A 21678-nucleotide genomic window follows, 5' to 3' on the forward strand; every position below is an offset into this window, starting at 1 on the left:
TTTTCTAGCTAGAAAGAATCCTTTCGTAAGTCTTCAGGTGATTATATGTGGGGGACACGTTTCTCCTATGTAATGGATTTCCTATAATGCTTCACATCCTACCAACCTTTTTGTAAATTAATTCCAATGTGAGTTCAGCTTGTCCCACCTTGTGGCACATATACTGGCTAAAAGCAGAAAGATGAGATCTCCACCGTACCCTTTTAAAGAATATTACTGATTGGTTATCTGTACTTGAATATTTGCTTTATATATTATAAAAAGGCAAAGTCTTTACAGCAAATTAATATTTTCTAACAGATCAAAAAATGTAGCTGGAGGAAACAGCACAAAAAACTTTATTTTAATCTATATTTGTGTGTGCTGGAAAGTCTACCTAGTTTTCCACTTATGTCAATTAGCCGAACAAATCTACCTATTCTCAAAAGCCTCATCTTGATCTCAGTCCACTATTGCCACAGGAACACTATTGCAATACCTGAGTGATGTTGTTTGTCTTCTTCATGACCATACCACAGTGATGCTTTGCAATAATCTTGTCATCAGAGACCATACTCAGTTCTTTATCTAGCAGTACCACTAGACCCAGGGCACATCACACTAATGACATGCACTAGAGCCTTTCATTACATTTCTGTTTACTAAACTCCATAATGTCATCAAACTTTTCCAGCATAATCAGATTTTTCTCCATTTTGGAGAAAGTTCCAGAATTTGGTTTAGTGAATTGATTCTATTAGTATTCAGCTATTTCTTGTTACAATATTGCTGGCAAAAATAATAATGAGATTAGTCTCAAGTCTGGTACTAGATACCATGCTTTAATCTGAGCGCCTTCTATTTCAGGACACATCACAGTCACTCCTTCAACTTACTAAAATAGTAATACTGGTTACCTGAAGAAGACCAAGTCCTTCTGTGAACAGGGAGTACTCCTGACAGTACATGCCCAAAAGCTCAGCTGGCCTTTGACACTAGAAAGTGAGGGGTTCCTACAAAACTAATCGTTTAATTCTCTTGATTTTTCCATTGTTCTCATGTTCCAGCCACCTCCTCCCCAAAAAAGGAAATTAGAGGGTTTTTTTGTTTGTTTTTACACAAAGAATAATTAAGTCATTAAAAACAACAACAGTTCATATGATTAGTCCTTCTTTTCTAGCATTTTTTTTCATTGTATTTTTATACCTGTTTTTAGGCTGTGTAAGCTTCTCAGTAGACCCTTAGGTTGACAATCAACCCTTTAACCCTTTCTCTTGCAAAGGCTACAAAGTCACTATCATCACAATAGATTGCTAATCACTTTTAATTATTTGCCTATTAACTGATAGAATTGCCATAGGTAGTATTTATTAATAAATGACTTCTCAGTGGTATACAAAATAAAAAATAAAAATAAAAAAATAGTGTTTCTAGGCATGAAAAAAGGAGAAAGAAAAAAAAACCATCAAATTAAGATTACTTACTTGGTTAAGTATATCTTGCTTCTGCAATGCATGCAATAAAAGAAAGAAGACATATGCATTAATGCAGTATAGTAACACTTAGGGTTTGTTTTTATAAAAGTACTTGGTTGAAAGGTTAATAATGTAGATGAACAGGCTTAAGACATGATAGAATATCATCATCTTGCATTAGCACATACATCAAGAAAATGGTTCAGGTCAGCATTCTAATCTTGATTAGGGAGTGCAAGCTATTTATTTTTAACTGTGCAATGACAGACATCCAAGAAAAATATAAGGAAGTAAGTACATTAGTCTCTCTCAACCCTGTGTACTTAAAAAAATTAGGTAAAAATTGTTTGTTGCCAAGAATGGTTGTTAGTGAAACAAGTGAATCAAAAAAGAATGCAATGATAAATACTAGCAGACACCATCTCAGAAGTCACCATTGCTGCTTTAGTTTATAACAATTTGTTCTCCTTTTAATAAAGACACTGGATTTATTTTCTACCTTTCAACTTTATTCACAAACTGCTGCCTCTAATTCCCAGTCAGAGGTACTAACTTAAAATGGAAAATATAGTGGTATTCTCTGCATAAATTACAGACTGTGCCAGACTTTTGCTAAACTAGAGTAACCAAGATAATCTTTGATACATCCACAAAGTCAATTTAGAAAAATTCCAGCACCTCTGGAAATCATAATTACCCTGAAGAAAGCTTCTTCTTAGAAGTACCCTGACTAGCAGCTTTCCAGCAGGCTGATGTTAACCTACCTGTGTGTCTTACATCAGGTATAAAAGCCAGTCTTAATTACATATTTGACAGTAATTATAGAAAAAAAGATGGAAAGGCAAAGGCTAAGTAACATTTTTAGATGTTTCAGTAATTTGCCCTACCCTGAAAGCTAGCATAGAGTAAAAGCACCATAAATAAACTTCCTATAGTTCTGACCTTCTGATAATCAGATACATCATTTCCACTAAACCCAAAACTCATTCATTCAACAAGATATAAGATAATAGAAAAACAAGCCAGATGACTTCTGGTAACAAGCTTCAAATATCAATAGGTTTTTCTTTTGCTATTTGTGTCCCATTAAATCAGTTTGTGATATAAAAGAAAAAAAGAAAAAAGAAAAAAAAATGCAATAAAGAAGCAATGGAGTGGAATAAATGCAAGCCTTTAAGCAGCAAGATGCTTGAAACAATTTCTTTAGACTTTTTCTTAAATACATAAATATATCACACTGCAAAATCTGCCAAAGCTCTATGCCCCATGTTTATTAGGCTAAAAATTGACACCACCTTTTTGTAGGGTATTGGTGAGCCTGGAAAAATACTTGAAGTGTTTATGAGACAATGATCTAGGAAATAGAGGTAAAATGGAAACATGATGGTATCCTCTACAAAACACAGCTACAAAACAAGTAGAATGTTTAAAAGTTCAAAGTGCTATCTACAATATATAGAAGAGAAAAGCTGCTCTGTGACTGATTTCACCTGGATCATTAAATTTTTGACATCTCCTGTATCTCTCACTAAAATTATTTAGTATTTTTTCTTCTTGTTGTTGCTCTTGTTGCTTATTTGTTCGTTTGATTTATGGATAATAATTGCTTAATTTAAATAGCATATCTGATACAGGGGTTCTTGTCTGACCTGATACAACCAAATCTCAAATCTTCCTGTAAAAGGCTTTTCTACATAGCAGGCTGAATGCGTGCCAAAGGCACAGACACACCTGTGCATGGGCAGTTTGTTTGACTTGGAATATTCACTCAGCTGCAGAAGAAATTTTGGCTGCTCTGCTTGCAGTTAAGCAGCTTAAGACACGAAAACTGAGCTAGTAAATCCTACTAGATCCAAAGTAGCTGCTAGCTATGTTTTATTTTTGTTGCACTGCCTGAAATCTAAGCACTAAGCAGCAAAGCAAAAAAGCTGTTGGGCTTAGCCTGGGACCAACAGTGCCCAGTAGTAGTGAATAGCCTGAATTCTGCTGAACCACAGCAAGTTGTCTGACTTGTGTTCCCTGCTCCCCTTCTACCCTCATCACAGTTTTGGACACAGTGCTGTTCTATAATCCTTGGATGTTTCAGTAGGATGTTTCAGTAGGATGCTGCAATCAAATCACCATAAAATGAAGAGCTCCAGTACAGGTACAGAGTCACAGAATCAGCTCAGGACCAACTATGTTTAATAATTTCAGCTTTGCACAAATCCTGCCAATTCACCTGGCTTCAGTAAGAGCAGTTGTCCCATCTGCTCATACTGATCACTTTTCACTGGGACCCAACCTCCATATACCCTCAAACTGGAGAAATGACCATTTGACCGCTAGTTGTGAGACTAATCTCAACACTTTAAATACCAGTCTATACCAATACCAAATATTGACAATGTGATATGTTACCTACATGAAAACATGTTATTTAAACATGCAAATACACAATTACTTTGAACTGTAAAAGGCTGCAATTCACAAAACTGAAATCGTTGTATGATGAGAGAACTGAAGATTTCAAAAACCAAAAATGGATTATAACTGCCTTACTTAACAATTCTTGTCTTTCACATCCTGAAATGTAGGATCAGTCATGCTTGTAACTGTCAGTACATTTTTCTACTCTGAATTCCACACAATGCAAGCATATATAGAAACCTTACTGAAACAGGTTTTTAGTTGGCTACATTTTGATGTGCTAAGCAGATAAAAATTGCAGTTGAGGGCTTCAAAAGGAATCAATCTGTGTTTTTCTAACATTTAAAACAGAATATTTTCTCTGGTAGTGGGTTTGTAGTGACAATGCATGCACACACATTCAGCAGAATTTTTGGTTTCATAACATGAGAAAAAAAATCCCTCTAAAGGTGATCCCATTACCAGAAATAACATAAAAAAATAATAATATGTGTATATATATATTAGCAGATTTCATTCATCTAAGATATGAAAACATGCTTAACATTTCTAATCCTTAAAAACAATTGGAAAACAAAATTAACCTTTTTATTTTTTTGTTATTTTTAAAGTTTTTTTTTTTAATGTCATATTAAGCAGATGCATCTAACATTATGTTTATAAACTTTTAGTTCTTTAATATATTCATATTTTTATTTCAAAACAGACTCAGTTACCCCAAACAACTGACTTATAGAATTTCTTCTATTTTAAATGCTTATATTTGCTACAACATTTGTAAACATTTTTCCCACCATGTCCGACCATTGAAGAAAGAAGAAGAATTACCCCTTCAGGATTATATTTTGCTAACACACCACTGCCATGGAATTCTTCTAAGACATCCTTAATTTTCTTAGTGGAATCTAGATGAAGAATGAAGAAAGAGAAAATTAAAATACAGAAAACTGATTTACATAATATGAGCTGTAATTAAAGAAACAACAACAAAACTGCTAATAGCTTTTCTCAATGTGCATCAGTAATTTTCTCTAGATGTATGAGAGCTGCGGGCAGGAAGAAAATGAGAACATAATGTACCCTCTGACTAAATAGTAAAAAACAGCAAGCCAACATAGAATGCTCAGAAATATTCTTTACTCCAACTGTTGTTAAGTAGTACATTTCTGAAGGAGTTGTTTGCAAGGGCTATTTCAAGTCACTTTTTCTTTCTTTTTTTTTTTTTTCTTTGTCCTTGAAACCTGAGTCATCTACCAAACATAGTCATTCTCAACAATGCTACTAAATCTCCTCTGGCATAGGTGCCAGTAAGTAGAGGAACTGTCAGAGGAGCCAGACAACATCAAGATAGAGGCCATACTTGAAGAAAAATCTTTTTCTGCAGACATCACAGAAAATAAATGTTACTATTGAAACCCCAGCTTTTGTAGATCTCTAAGATATTCTAAATACCACAGTAACTTTAGGACAAGCTTTGTCTAGCACAATTGTGTCAAATCACATAGATGCTTCCACACCTTTACTTTTCCATTTGTTGTTGTTGTTTAAAAACATTTTGTTGTTATTTTGTCAACTTGCAAGATAACAAAAGAGTTATTTCAATAAATAACCACTACATAAAACCTTTGAACTCACATTCATTTAGCACATAAATATGCACATAATGCTCTTTTCCACCCTAAGTATCTCAGCAATACAATAACAGCTGTAAAGCAGTTTTGTCTTTAAAATGCAGTAGTTGATCAAATGTGCATAATGGCCAAAACACTGGACAAAACCTTGAACCAGTCATCTGTGAACCAGAAGATGGATTACAAAAGAAAACAGGTGTACTTAATGGCTACACACTTGTTTCTACAGCAAATCTTGGAAAGAAAAGAGAAAAACAAAGACTGTGGAATATGAACAGGACTATCACATGAGCAATTAGTTAGACACTTAAAATTACAGACATTAGGACCTAATCTTCCTGATTTTGTTTGTTTGTTTGAACTACATTATCAAAATAAAGAACTGCAATAGTTCTTAAGAGTCAAAGAAACTGAGCACCTCTATCCTGAATCTAAAACGTACATTTAATAAATCATGTAACTTGGAAGGAGAAAACATGGCAAGAGGGGATTTGCAAAATAGTTTTGTAACAACCCTCCCTCCCCCATCCCATTTTTGATTGTTAACATGCATAGCATTTTGCAAAAGTCTATTGTTGTGATCTTTTCTTAAATTAAAACTCCCAAGACTATTTGTGGCCTTGATAAAATTGTTTATTTTCATTAATCAGATGTACTGTCAACTGTAACTACCTAAATTTCACTGGTTTCATGGGCAGCCCCAGGAAATATTTACTTGATAAACTGTGATCTATAGTCATATTTCTGTGCCAGTCTGAAATACTGCAAATTTTATTGTTCAATTTTGTTGCTTATGTAAAAAAAGGCAAACTGCAAAAAAATGACCATACTTCTTTCACTTCATATTTTTGTCATCTTTAAATGAATACTATGTCTATGCAGCTGCAATTAAAAGCACACACCTGCGGTATGTTATTTACTAAGAATAAATTAAATCTTTGCTTTTAATTTTATTTTTTTATTTTTTTTTTTTATTTAAGCACTATTAAGATACAAAATATTCTCTGTTCTGGGAACAACATACATATCCTCCCTTTTTCCTGCATATTGCCTTAATGAAGTCATCCAAAAGGCAAAGCATATGCTTGAAATACTTGTCAAGAAAAGGCTTTGTGGACGTAATTCCTGCTTTGGTTGTCCCAGCAAAACTCTTCAAGATTTTGATATTCTTGTTATAAATGAGTCTCAACTCAATCTGAATTTAGTAATATTTACAAAAGGAATAGTTATAAAATAATTAATGTATGGGTTAATGTATTGCTTCAGAGTAAAGGCAGAACAATCAAAACCATGACAACAGAGATAATACACCTGCATATTTAATGGTGGGATATGCAAAGGTTCAAAGTATCTATTTTTTTCTTAACTACCTTTCAGTTCTAACAAAGATACTTTTTATAACTGAAGACAAATTTACATACTAGTTGCAAACCATTTAAGATTTAGCCCACATTAAAAATTATGATTCATTTTTAAAAATGACTCAGCTTTAGATGAAGAAGATTAAGCATTCAGTTGAGGTTGGAATTCAGTGCACCATTTTTCCCATAAATGGAAAACATCAAACAGTAAAAAAACTTGCCCAGATCACACAAGTTCTCTATACTCTCTCTGTATCTTCCCCCAAAAATTCTTGAAAAGTGTAAAAACAGAAAAAATGAATGAGCTATAAGAAGACTTATACAAAACTCAGCATAAATTAGTGGATTTTAAAACCACAATTTAAGAGAAAATAAGACTAGCAGACAAGGACTGGATCACAATTAATTCTCTTATAAATCCAGATGTGGTTATACAAGTCAAAAAAAAAAAATCACAGGCAAACATCTGAAGTCTCATAACAGTCAATTTCAGAATGTATACCTAAGAGCTCCAAACAGGTTTTAGAGATTTTCTATACCACTATAATAAATTTGAGATTTTTATTTATATATTTTAATTTAGAAATGTTGCAACCTTCAATATACAATTTTTCAGGCATGGCATGAAGCTATGGCCCAAACTTGAATGTCCTGCTTGATAGCTAAGCCAATGAGAAGGATAGTGAAAAACCAACACTCCCCTGTCATTGCAATTCTACAGATTCTTATTCTGCTGTGGATTTTTTCTTTCTTTTTTTTTTTTTTTGTGGATGCAATTACATATTAAAAATGAGTGGGAGTTGTAATACACAATAAATGTTTGTTCATTGTCTTTTGTATTATAAAACAAGGAGTTCCATTTGAGGAGCAGGAGTTGCAAAAGCTCCCTGCTGAAGTAAGATGTATAATACTTGGCTAGACACTATGAAAATTCTTTTGCTTAATGTAACAAAAAAGAGAACCCCCTCCCCTTCTCTCCTTCTGCATCTCAGTTGCCTCTTTTGTTCAAAGACACTGCTGCAAAGTTCATGTAACCATCTCCTGATAAGTTGCTAAACTAGTGTATCACCATCCTGCATTCCTGTCTCACGCTGGGCCAACATGACCAAATAAAAAAAGAAGTTGAACCACAACGCTGAGGAAGACTACGGCCTTCATCTTCACGACCACCAGAGGGACAGAGACGACCCCCTAGCAACAGTGCGCACAGTCGCAGAATATACCAGCATGTGCTGCGTAACCCCCGGAATTACCAAAATATAAAAAGGGACCCTGGCGGGGGTGAGGTGCGCGCCGTTGGCGGAGCCGAGACTCCCCGGCCGCCCAGCGCTGTTTTGCTTGCTGTTGCTTACTCAATAAATTCCTTTCTATTATTAATGCAATGCTCTCTGAAAATTAATTAAGGGGGCAACTTATAACAGGAGTGTGTGTGTGCATGCATTTATAAATGTACGTTTCCTTCTGTGGTATAACATACAAATAACTGTGTAATAGTTCTGCTTAAGCAATGCCTATGCTTCAGCTAAAACTTTACCGGTCTAGAAACACTGGTATCTTAAAAAGGCCAAGCCTGCTAACAAAATTGTACACATCACCAAATTGTAAAAATTTTTCACTTTCAACAAAAAGAGGTTGTTCCACTAACACGTCTTTCCCAGTATCACTCAAAGTCTTACAGCATGCCTGTGTTGGTAAGAGATTCTGGTGGTTGACACTGAATGATCAGAAGCCAGCAGCTTTGTATGTCCTGTTACCCACAGGTATGGCTGCAGGCTCACTACAAAGCACTTTTAATATAGGTCATACTTTCATTTTGGTTCGTGAAATAGATGTGGTCTTTCGATGCAAATGTCACAAAAGAAACACACATTTAAAACCATAAATGGGAAAATGATTAATTTGCATGTTGTTTGATTCATTGTTTGTTGTTGTTGTTGTTTTTGTTTTGGGTTGGTTTATTTGCTTTTTTATCTTTTTGCATTTTGTATTAAATATCATAAAAATTATTGTGGCATTCAAAACAGCCACAATGCCACAGCAATCAATGATTACATTCCTTAAACTGGAGAATATGAATGACTACACCCTCCAGCAAAACACCCTCCTACTGAATTCTGTGATAAACAGTCAACAAAAAGCTTCTTACAAACATAGGCAAAATTGGATGATGCTGCCTAAAAATAAAAATAAAAAAACACAATATATGGTGGCAAGTAGTTTTTGCAATGGGAAATTGAGGAGGAAGATGAAGAGGTAGACAGGGACAACAGCCACTGCTGCAGAGAACTCCTTCTCCAGGAGCTGTTTCTCCTGCCTGGCAGAGGCCACCTGACTCCAGAGCTCCCACCAGCCACAAGAGCACAGCCACTTTGCCACTCACCTTTCTCCATGGCCTCAGCAATGGCCTCCTCCTGTTCCTCACCTACAGATGGCTTTGGACTGGCTCCATGGAGGCGTGTGCCATGGTTTTGCTTTCTTTGGAGACTATTGTTATAAATGAAGTCCCAACTCAATCTGAATTTAGTAATATTTATAAAAGGAATATTTATAAAAGGTACAAAAGGCAAGTAAACAGCGCTGGGTGTGCGGGGAGTCTATGCTCCACCAACATGCACACACGAACATCAAACATTCTAAATATACAGAACATTGCTTTTACATACTAAACCCGAGTATGCCTATACAATCAGAAAAGGTAACAAACAATCCTTTAAGTTCCATGACTTAGCAGCCTCCATTTTCCATTCCTTTTCTTGATTACAAACAAGTCTCCATTTTCCATTCCTTTTGAACAATATGTCTCGCTTTAAGTTGTCAAGCAACTCGGCCTTCGGGCCTTATGTATCCCGTTCTTACCAGATCGAAGAAAAGCATATCCATCTCCTTTTGAAGGCCAATAGGGCCTGGGTCAAAAGGCACGTCCAGGTCAGCAGGGGGCGTAACATCAAAGGCCTGTGATGGCAGTAGCAGGGGGGGTTGGGCGATGGTGTAGCAGAAGAACCAGTAAATGAGCCCGCAGCTCCCTCGCTATCTGGCAAACCACATGTTTCTGACTGTGGCCCCACATGTCTCTTTAAGGCCTCAGAGACTGCTCGCCAGGTGCCGAGCAATCCCACTGCAACCTTGTCGTTTTTAGTTGCAGAGTCCCACACCTTGACCTCAATTTGGTCCCACGTTTCAGGATCATAAACTGTCAGAATAAGCCATACGATTACCAGGACAGTCTTTGTTTCTAAGGACATATGATTCCCCATAATGCGCTGCTGCTTACCAGCAGTTGTGTGTGCAGGTCCCCTTCTCTCAGCTTGAGCTTCTTCCCAGCTCCAGTGCACCCACTCAGAGAAGCTGTATGAGCTTCTCTGAGCGGTTTGCTGAGTTTGGCTGAACCTATCTTCATGAGGTGATCAATGTGCCTGTTCCCATCCTGGTCTCCATTCTGCTAGCCTGTTCCTTTTCATTCCATCTTTCTGCTTCTTTATTGATGACATAACTTCATCGTGTTGCCTGCTTTTTTTATCTTGAGGACAGGCTCCCCTCTTATACCCTTCACCCCACAGCAGTTCTTTTCAAAACAACTTTTCATTGGTCAAACAACTTTGCATATAACAGCAGCGGCAAACACCCAGAAACTTCCATACCTTAAAGGCTGGAGAACAAGCAACCCCAGACTGCATGGAGTCTCCTGAATCACCCTTCTTCCCTCTAAACTCTTTTACATTCCAGACTTAACATCGTTAAATCTGATGTTATCATCAACGATGGGGCTTGCCGATCCCCATGGCCACACTCCCAAATCTCCCCCTTCTTTATTAATATCAACCATTTTCTCGACACGAATTACCACTCCATATATAACACTATGAAGTCCTTAATGACATCATTAGGAGAAAGATTTATGCATTTTATCCATTGCTATGTACTAAATGATACTTACGCAGACAATCACGATTTCTTTGTGAACAACAGTAATACTAATAGCATGTGCCAGCACATCTTTATTCCACATTAATAAAAAAAGATCTTCCAAATCCCACTTCCCTACAGCAGATGTTCAAACAGAAGTATATGTCAAACAACAGGGATTTGGGATAGAAGGGAAATTAATTTTTGCCTGTTAGTAGAATAAAACATAGAGAGGAAGAATTAAGTAAAAGACAAAAACATACTCCATGACTTGAAAGGAACTGCAGGTAAATGCTAGGCATAATGAAAAATATTTTGAGGAGAAAAATAAAGCTGGGTTTTGGCCTAGTCATCTTCTGTATTTTAAAACAACTTTACAGTTATCTTATTTGGCTTATTCTGCACTCTTTCACCTTTAGATATTCAGAAAATTAAGGATGAAAGAGTTCTAGAGATCCTCAGAGCTCAGCTCTGCCACTCCGGTTCAGCATTTCAAGGGGCTGTGATGGCTGGGGGCTCCCTGGGGCCCAGACCGTGTGGCACCCCCAGTGGCAGCCAGGGCCTATCGAGCTGCCCCAGACAGGATCAGGTCAGGCTGGAGGACAGCCCCAGCCCTGGGCACTGGGCACCTCCCTGGGAAGAGGGGCATGCCAAGACTGGACTGAGACATCAGGCCATGGGTGGGCTCATCTTGGCAGGGCCCATGGCCAGGCTGGGCAGGGCTGCAGACCAGCCCTGCTGTGGTCACTGCAGCAGGGACTGATGGCCCCAGGGACTACAATGGACTCCTGGGCCATGAGCAGGTTTAGGGGAGCTTTTGGAGTTTCAAAACGGGGTCCTGGGCTTTGGAAGCCCCAGGGAAGTCAAGGATAGTCACACCTAGCAATTCCCTCAGGGCCTGGGACAGTATTCCCTCAGCCTAAGTTCATTATGTGGGAAAAACACAATATTGCAAGTCATCCTAATGCTCATATTTGAAATACAGTATTTATGTACATAGTGAATATGCCATACTACCTTATCTTAAGACCAGGAAAGACTAAATGCCTCTGGACACCTCTCCAGCATTTGGATTTTATTATCTTATTTGAGCCTGAAAACTAATACAAACATTCAGCTGGTAACTTTGTGGCTCCTTCTTTCCTTTTTCTCATTTCCTGCTTATTTATAACTGGTCACAGTATCTGATACAGCTTGCCAGCTCATAAGAATAGTGAAGAAAATATTCTCTATTAAATTAAGGAAGTACTGCCATTGACAATGTATTTCACCCCAACCACCACATCTAAGCGCTAAGTGTTTAACAGAGAAGAATCAAATCAGTTTGGTTCAAAATTTATCATATATTATTTCTGATTTTAAGCAGAAATGGGGAAATGGTTCTGTGTTTGAGAATACTTGTATTTTTTCTGAAATAAGCATTTTAAAAATACATTCGTTGTTTCTATGTTTACTTGAAAATATTATTTGGAATTTCTAATATTTATAATTTTGCACTAATGAGTGCAAAATTATCTGTTTAACCTAAAGTTTAACTATGGCTTCAGAAATTACTAAACAGGATACATTCAATGCATTCTTACATACTTATAAACTACGTATATTTGAACACATACAGATCTGTATAATATGATCTTTTTCAATTATTATAAAAATGAATAGATCAAAGAAGAGATGTGAAAATGGTATAAGACTGCTCACATGACTAAAATTAAATATATTGAATTTATTGAATATATTGAATACTCCATTGCAGGAATTATAAATATTTTGAAACATTTTAACTAATGTGGAAGTAGGTATTGATATATTTTAGTAGTCCACAAAGTAACAAAAGCAAAAAAGAAACAAAAAAATGCTAAAAAAAAAAAAAATTAATAAAGCACTACAATATTAATTACTACTTTCCCAAGCCTCTGTAGATAGTCCAAAAATTCTTTATTTCTACCTGAGATTTTACTCTTACTGCTTACTTTTTCACTAACAGCAAACTTCAGCTCCCTGTTCCTTACCTGAACATACACTCAAGTTCCAGTTGTATACCTATATTCATTAGAATATAGGTATATTCATCATATAGGTATATATTCAGAATATAGAAATATTCATTAGAATATAGGTATACAAGTTTCTTACAGTTCCACATATTTCCCAAATATACAAATGGAAAATGGGTTATAAAATAAAAATACATACAAAGATGTTAAAAACTTGTGGGTTAGAATTTACATTACAATTTAAATCATACATCATATGAAATATAGTAACTGTGCAAAGGAAACCTCTGAAATAGTTCAAGCTAATACCTTTCACCTGTTCACAATGATGTTGAATCAAAATTGGCAATGCATTTTACAAAGGCCTCTTTTGACCACGTGCTTTTATTTTAAAAAGCTTGGGAGAAGCTCCTTAAGTGGTATAAGGTGTCACAGACAGTTGGAGATTTGTTTGTTTTGTTCTTCCTTTTTTGCCTTCTCCCTTGCCCTGTTTCCTTAAGAACAGGCTGCCTTAAAATCATTGCAAGATATATTTAAAAGCTATATTGTACTCTTCCTCTTACAAAGAAAGGTTTAAAGGTATATGCAGTGACAGTTCTTGATGTCCTGTGTACTAAAAAGATATTTCTGAGATGAAATTTTAGCTCACTAGAAGTGGGAAGCAGCACTTTTTCCTGATTTTAACACATACACGAAAAAAAGACTTTCACCTAAGGCAATTTTCTTAACATACAATAAATGATCTTATGAATAGAGGAATATAAATGCTAAACCAAGGGATGATTTTTAAAACAAGAAATCCAACTCAATTTTGTTTTATTTGTCTGATGTGTTTCTGACCTATCTTTCACTCGCCGAGGCAGACGCGTTCTGCAGCGGAGCGGGGGATCAGACAGGCAGGGCTAATTTTTCCGGCACTGAAAGCTAAGGTGGAGACCTTGGGGGAAGTTGTGGCCATGGGGACAAGTGGCATCTGCACACTGTCCTCTGCCCACCTGGGTGTTCCCAGCTAGGCCATCCCCAAAGCAGGGGATGTGCTTCAAAGTCAGGGAAGTCTTAAAAATACCTGCTGCAAACGAGCTAATTTTTCTGGCACAGTCTTTAGTGGCAAAACCAGTTGCTCTCTGGATACCCGGTACCCTGAACTGATGGAAGGGGATGGGGAGCAGAATGTAACCCTCACTATCCATGAGGAAATGGTTTGCAACCTGCTACAGCACTTGGATGTACGCAAGTCGATGGGGCCAGATGGGATCCAACCGAAGATACCGAGAGAACTGGCAGAGGAGCTGGCCAAGCCGCTTACCATTATTTATCAACAGTCCTGGCTATTGGGGGAGGTCCCAGTCAACTGCTGGCCGGCAAACATGACGCCCATCTACAAGAAGGGCCGGAGGGTAGACCCGGGAAACTATGGGCCTGTCAGTTTGACCTCAGTGCCAGGGAAACTCATGGAGCAGATTAGCTTGAATGTCATCACGCAGCACTTACAGGGAAACCAGGTGATCAGGCCCAGTCAGCATGGGTTTATGAAAGGAAGGTCCTGCTTGACGAACCTGGTCTCCTTTTATGACAAAGTAACGCGCTAGGTGGATGAAGGAAAAGCTATGGATGTGGTCTACCTTGATTTCAGCAAGGCTTTTGACACCGTTTCCCACAGCATTCTCCTCAAGAAACTGGCTGCTTGTGGCTTGGACTGGCATACGCCTCGTTGGATTAAAAACTGGCTGGATAGCTGGGCCCAAAGAGTTGTGGTGAATGGAGTAAAATCCAGCTGGAGGCCGATCAGTAGTGGAGTCCCCCAGGGCTTGGTACTGGGGCTGGTCCTCTTTAATATCTTTATCGATGATCTAGATGAGGGGATCAAGTGCACCCTCAGTAAGTTCGCAGATGACACCAAGTTAGGTGTGTGTGTCAATCTGCTCGAGGGTAGGAAGGCTCTGCAGGAGGATCTGGATAGGCTGGACCAATAGGCTGAGGTCAACTGTACGAAGTTCAACAAGGCCAAGTGCCAGGTCCTGCACCTGGGGCACAATAACCCCAAGCAGAGCTACAGGCTGGGAGATGAGTGGTTGGAGAACTGCCAGGCAGAGAAGGACCTGGGAGTGATGGTGGATAGACAGGTGAATATGAGCCAGCAGCGTGCTCAGGTGGCCAAAAAGGCCAACGGCATCCTGGCTTGCATAAGAAACAGTGTGGCCAGCAGGGCTAGGGAGGTGATCGTCCCCCTGTACTCGGCTCTGGTGAGGCCGCACCTCGAGTACTGTGTTCAGTTTTGGGTCTCTCGCTACAAGAAGGACATCGAGGTGCTCGAAAGAGTCCAGAGAAGGGCAACAAAGCTGGTGAGAGGTCTGGAGAACAAGTCCTACAAGGAGCGGCTGAGGGAGCTGGGTTTGTTCAGCCTGGAGAAAAGGAGGCTCAGCGGTGACCTTATTGCTCTTTATAAGTACATTAAAGGAGGCTGTAGTGAGGTGGGGGTTGGTCTATTGTCCCATGTGCCTGGTGACAGGATGAGGGGGAACAGGCTAAAGTTGCGCTAGGGGTGTTTTAGGCTGGATATTAGGAAGAACTTCTTTACTGAGAGGGTTGTGAGGCATTAGAATGGGCTGCCCAGGGAAGTGGTGGAGTCACCATCCCTGGAGGTCTTTAAAAGACGTTTAGATGTTGAACTTAGCGATATGGTTTAGTGGAGGACTTGTTAGTGTTAGGTCAGAGGTTGGACTTGATGATCTTGAGGTCTCTTCCAACCTAGACAATTCTGTGATTCTGTGATCTTCCATTTTAAGACGTATTTAATACTGCAATGAAATGTTATTTAAAAATGAGAGCTGTAGCTCCTGTAGTCACAATTGTCTATTACTGTTTTTCTTAGAAGCAGAGGTTTTAAAGTCAAGTACATATCTAGACCATAAAACTAAAAGAACTAACAACACAAGTACACATTTCTCTGGATCTTTTCACCCATTAATGAACAATACGAAGTGATGGTCTTTAAGAGTAGTAGTGTGACAAACATTCAAACATAAACTTAGTGAAATGTAGGCTTTGGCCCTCATCCTGCAGAGTTATTTCAGTTTTATGGGGCTTGTAAAATTGAAAAATATGTTTCAGGCCCATGTAGCTAATTATTAGTTGGAAATTTTACTAAAAATACTCTGTCACTCTTAGTGGTGCAAGATACCAAAGTGTATTTGGTTCTATAAATCATCTCGTTTGCAACATAGTAATCTAAACATTTTAGATTTAGATTAAGCATATGCCGTCTTTTCATAAGATGTTTAAGCTACTCGTTTTTCCAAAATCATTTTTGTTTGCTGTCATGTGCAAAATGCAAAAGACAGAGGAAATATAGGGAGAAGCATACATAGTAGTTAGATGCAATACACTTTGAGATGTTTTTGTCATCATGCTAGATAATATCAATGGCAGGTATGACAATAATTTATTCTTTTTTTTCAAGTTTGTTTTGTGTGTGTGATTTTGTTTGTTTTTAAACCTTGGAAACAAATATATTTATGCAACATGGAAAAGTATTTAATGTGTCCAACTGGTAGGGAGATTTCCGTGTCATTTGAAGTCCCTATGATCAGCCAAGAAAATTGGTAACTGGCAGAAGTCACAAAAAGAAAGGGATATTTTTAATACACCCATTCTATGAATTTCTCTGAAATATACTACCATTGTTGTTAAGTCTACAGACTACTATTTGTGACCTTTTTCCTTCCAGTCAGTCCACACAGCTCAGTGAAAATGAGCTTTTTCCACAATAATGAGGTCAGACCATTCACAACCAGTGATGTTCTTCTATATATTATTTTTTTTTTAAGACAATATAAACGAATTCACAGGCAGACATTTACTTCTAAGTTCAGTTATAACACTGGATTGCCTAAGCTGTTAACATTGCAGGCATTGAAATAGTAAGGACAAACTGGATGACGAAAGCATCAAATCTATGATCTTCTCTACCACATCTTTTCCTTTTTAAATATATATATTTAAATCATTAAGAAAGGCAATTCACTGTTTTTTTTGTTTTTTTTTTTTTTTCTTTGTTTAAATATACATAATCAGTGCTCCACTGTTAGTTCCTTAATTCCCCTTTACTGTCTCCCTGTCTAAATGTTATGGAAGAGGTAGATATTGCCTCCTCTTGAATTCCATTTTGCTCCCTGATATCCATATTATCTCATTTGCCCAATTACTAAGAACTTACATGATTGCAATGGGGGCAAAAAGTAGAGCTAATGCAAACAAGATGTAGAGTTCAGGTGCTGCTGAAGTGTTTTTAAATGGATTCCATTGGATACATCATATTTTAACATAAAATCATACTTGAAATGTTCCCATTGGTTGCTTTGATCTACATTTATTATCTGCCCTAACATGTTACTTCCAAAACACATAAGCAAATTTGCCTGGACTCATTAGCCAAAAGAAGAGTGAAAAATCATAAGAAGTTTAATGTTAGTCATTGGGAACAAAATAAATAAATAAATAAATAAGAGAATCTGAGCTATGCTGTCCACAGGACTGAGTTGCTAGGTAGACAACGGCTTAGAAGTCACAGCCTCCCAACTGCTGCTTAATTACAAAGGCATGAACTGATGCCAAGATTGTTTCTACTGAGATGTTTACACATGCAGCTACCTTAGAAGGCTACAAAAAAGTGTACTGCTAAATAATAATAAACAAAAGCTAAAACTCAAATAAAAAAGGCTACAGACTGTGCAGTAAAATCTGAAAATCTTGATTCCAGCCAAGAACTAACTTCTAGGATCTTACTCTTGTAATGTCCTAATGCACAAAGTCTTGAAAATAAAATAAAGGTCAGATATAAGGCTATAAGTTTGTCTTAGTTATACATGAGGAAGAATGGGAGTTTTCTTATTTCCATTACTACAGTAAAGCAACTCAGTTTTTATATTTTACCTTCATATAATAACTAAAGTTAATATATGCTCATTTATCTTATAATTGCCATTACAAACCTGTTCTGGGATGTCTGTTTTATGTTCAAGCTCTGAGAAACAAATATGTTTCAAGTACTACATCCATAAATCTTCTAGCTGTGGAGTTCAAAATTTAAAAATTTATTTCCATCGAAGTCTGCATTGTGTTCCATTCAGTTTTTTTTTTTTTTTTTTTTCCAAAGTTGTCAGACCAAGTCGTCTTTTTGTTAATATTACATATCTTTTTCCTAACTAGTTTATATCTTTTTCTTAAGAGCCTTCAGGGACAATATTGATCGTAATAGACAATAATTGAGAAAGGGGGTACAAGAGGAGGTACATGGACATGAAGAAAAACTCATACAATGAGTTTATGCTACTAGAGAGCTGTATTCTGTTGATTGATGTATCTTGATGCATCTCAAATCCTTTCCCTTTCACTACATATACATTAGACCTGAGTTTTAGATCTGCCTTAGTTGAAGGGGATTAGGGATATTTAATGATATAATTCTCCACCTTTTCAGTGATTATCAAGTGATTATCAAGATTCAAATAGGAATTGTTAGCCCATTCTGTTTAAGTTAGCCTACTGGGCAATCCAGGACACTATTTTTTTTGTGCCAAGGAGACAACAAGCAAGAACAAAGCTTATAATGTAGTCCATTGATAAAGGCAGTCTTAAATCCTACTATCAAGGACTATTTCTGAATTTACCCAATTTCATTTTAATGTTAAAAACAAAACAACAACAAACAACAACAGCAAACAGTCCTCAGTACCACTCCAGAGAGGACAACATTTTCATACTGAAAATTACAAGACCTGACAAGGTCTTGTAATACAATTATTTAGATAAGTAGTATCTTCAAGAAAGTTTACAGAGCTCTTTAATCATCCTAAGAAATTATCTCCTTAACTGTACAATCTCACTTTCTGGACTTCCCTGTTTTGCTAATACAATAAACAAAAAAGAATAAATAAATCTTCAGTCATCTTTTTCTAGTCCCTCAGAAGTATGTTTAAAGTTATCCTGTAATTGTTTTTCCATTTTTTTTTATCCTATCAGTTTGTCATTTTGCATCTTTCCCACTACTAGCTTCGTTTTCTCCAGTATCCCCAAGATACATGCTGGCTCTGTTGTGTTTTTGTTGCTGTTTTTGTTTTCCTGTGACAGATGTAGCCCTGCACAAGTATCAGTGTTTTAAAATTCATCTGTACAGCCCTATAAATTTACCTCCTTGTCAATGAAAAAATAACTATATTTTAGTTTGGGATAATATAAAATGAATTGTTTTCAGCAAATTACAGTCATAGTGAAGATAGTCCTATTTAAAAAGGGCACTGTCTCTAGAAAGAGCAAGAGGTAATACAGACCTTCTTCCCTAAAACACTGATGAAGGACTTTTGAAAACACACACTACAGTGAATGAACAAAGGTGCAATTACTGAGGTATCTTGTGAAAAGGCTGCAAGCCAAGTGACCTGAACTTAGTAAAAAAAAGTTCAGAGTGTTCAGAGGTCACTGAGCGTACAGAAAAAAAGCTATATGATGAAGTCCTGAAAAAAACAACACAAAACCAAAACCAAACCAAACCAACCAACTAATCAAAACATAAAAATATCAAATGAGCTGGGAAAAATGTAATTTGTACTACAAATGCACACAGCTTAACTGAATGAAGAATAAAACGAAGCTGTATGAACTCTGAATATCTATGTAGCATGAGCACTTCTAACATAAAACTTGAGATTAATCCTGAATTTGTTAACATAAAACAATTGTGCTGCTACATGAAATAAAGAAAAAAAAAATGAAAAGCTAGTGAACAACTCAGCATGTTCAAGAAAGAAATTTCTGATATCCATCTACACATTCTAAAGAGAACTAAAATCGACAAGTAAGAGATTGTACTGAGCTACTTAAAGAAACCAAAAAGGTTAAATTGTTTTTTTTTGCTAAAAATAGATCAGTATGTATAACTAAATTCATATTTACTGTAAGAGAAAGAAGGAAGAGAGACCAAGCTCTTTGTTCAGAAGACACATGCATACCTGGCCACCAAGCAGTTATATATATATATTTTTTCAAACAGAGACTGTAGCCATTGAGGCACATGCTTATCACAGCTCATAGTCTATTGCTGGAGGTCTCTATTGCTTTAAGCTCTCCCTGAAATATATATTTTAATTTCAGTAAGTGTGACTCATAAAAGCATGGGTTTTAACTCTTTTCTTAAAGAACTGAAGAACTTAACTTCAAAAGGAGAAAAACTAAGCCTTATCCTTAAGGTATCAAAGGTAGCTAAATTAAACCAGTTGCTTTAAAGCTATGTGAGACAATTTGACTGCAATGTGAGCATACTTATAAAAGTTTTAATATTCTTCCCTTCCATACAGACAAGCAACCCTATCACAGGTCTATTATAAAATGGCATACTATATAGAGAGATATTAATACGTATATACTTCATTGATTTATTTAATGTAAAAGCCCATTACAGGTGAGCACTTGCTATGGACAATACTATATGTATGATACAGATAAAATTGCTCGTTCTTATAAAGTGAATCTTGCCATTAATCTGTCATTCTGGTCAGAACAGCATTTAACATTTCCTTATCAAAATCAGTTTTCAAATTTCTGCATATTTCTATAGCTTTGGTAAGGTCTTTCCATTGTTCCTATGCTTAAGTAATTCATGCCAACAAACAGTAGCCTTTGGAGCAATACTCACTTACCTTTCCAATTTATAATACCACAGTTTAAAGAAAAAAATAGGAAGGAGATGAACAAAGCAATTTGCTAAAGTATCTTAAATATCTTTTTTTTTTTTTTGTCAGCTATGCTTCACATTGCAAAGATATAACCCAAAGATAAATCCAATGTATATTTAGATGAAAGGATAAATGTCTATTTAATGTAAGATTAACATAAACTTAATGTAAGTTTATACAAGCGTTTTATGAACACACGTCCTGAAAAAAAATAGGGATTATAAAAACATTAAGTTTCCTGACCTTGTTAATTCTGTAAAACATACAGAGCACTTAATATGTAACATAAGCCAGTAATACGACACTGACATTCATCAACTTAATGTTGCCATAGACAAAAGTCAAACTAACTGTAATGAACTAAGAACTCTCCCTGGTCCCAGCATTCAAATTTATATCCTTTCCTAATCCATTTACTTTTACCACAGTATACTCACAGAGGATGGGTCTATTTATTTATTTTTTTATCGTTCATTTCAGAATATTAACAATGATACTGTCCAGAACATCTAAGACCAAGATAATTTCAACAAAAGTGATCTAACAGAACAGAAGAAAGAGAAAAAGACGAGAAGGAAAGAAGGAAGAGTTAGTCTCCCAAAAGGATAAAAGGAACAACAGAAGACCAAAAAAAGATGGGGAAGAGATAAAGATAGGAAAAGGCAGATCAGACTTCAAAACAGCAAGACGAAACAGAAGAGGAAAGTCAGTTTTAAGAAAAGAACAGATCATCTTTCCTTCTTCCACCTTTTTTCTCCCTCACAAGATGGAAAAAAAAAAAAAAAAAAGTGTAACTAATGTAAAAAGCTCTCAGCAGCACTGTATCAGTTATAATGACCTTAAAGAATCTAGGAAAATGATAAGATCATATTTAAAGTTTCCAGGATTCTTAACTTTTTGATGATGATCATAAATGATGATTCCCTTTCCAGAATAAAGATCTTCCTTCAAATGCTCTCTGCATGAGGAAAAAGCATTGGAAGTTTGTACTAGAGCATTCAGAAACAGGAAATTATAGTTGCAAAGAAGAACCTAAACTTTTCCCAAGTTTTCGTATTCATCATTAATTTGCAGCTGAACATTCTTGAAAACTAGAAACTTAAGGAACAGACTAGTCAAGAGGCAGCAGAGTAACTTTCCAAGTAAATGGAACTTTTTGACTCAGCTGCTTGTGGTGACTACGTTTTTTAGGA

The 21678-nt window shown here is 36.5% G+C and overlaps 1 protein-coding gene across 1 annotated transcript in view; it reads right to left on the reverse strand.

Moving 5' to 3' along the window:
* Positions 1-21678, reverse strand: part of DGKB (diacylglycerol kinase beta) — a 358914-nt gene that overhangs the window by 286209 nt on the left and 51027 nt on the right. The window contains exon 3 of the mRNA XM_082754883.1: positions 4692-4768. Within this exon, the coding sequence (XP_082611009.1) occupies positions 4692-4768 (77 nt within the window). The remainder of the gene's footprint in view (positions 1-4691; positions 4769-21678) is intronic.

This window comes from Aythya marila (assembly GCF_965140915.1).
Source record: "Aythya marila genome assembly, chromosome: 2".
Lineage (NCBI taxonomy): Eukaryota > Metazoa > Chordata > Aves > Anseriformes > Anatidae > Aythya > Aythya marila.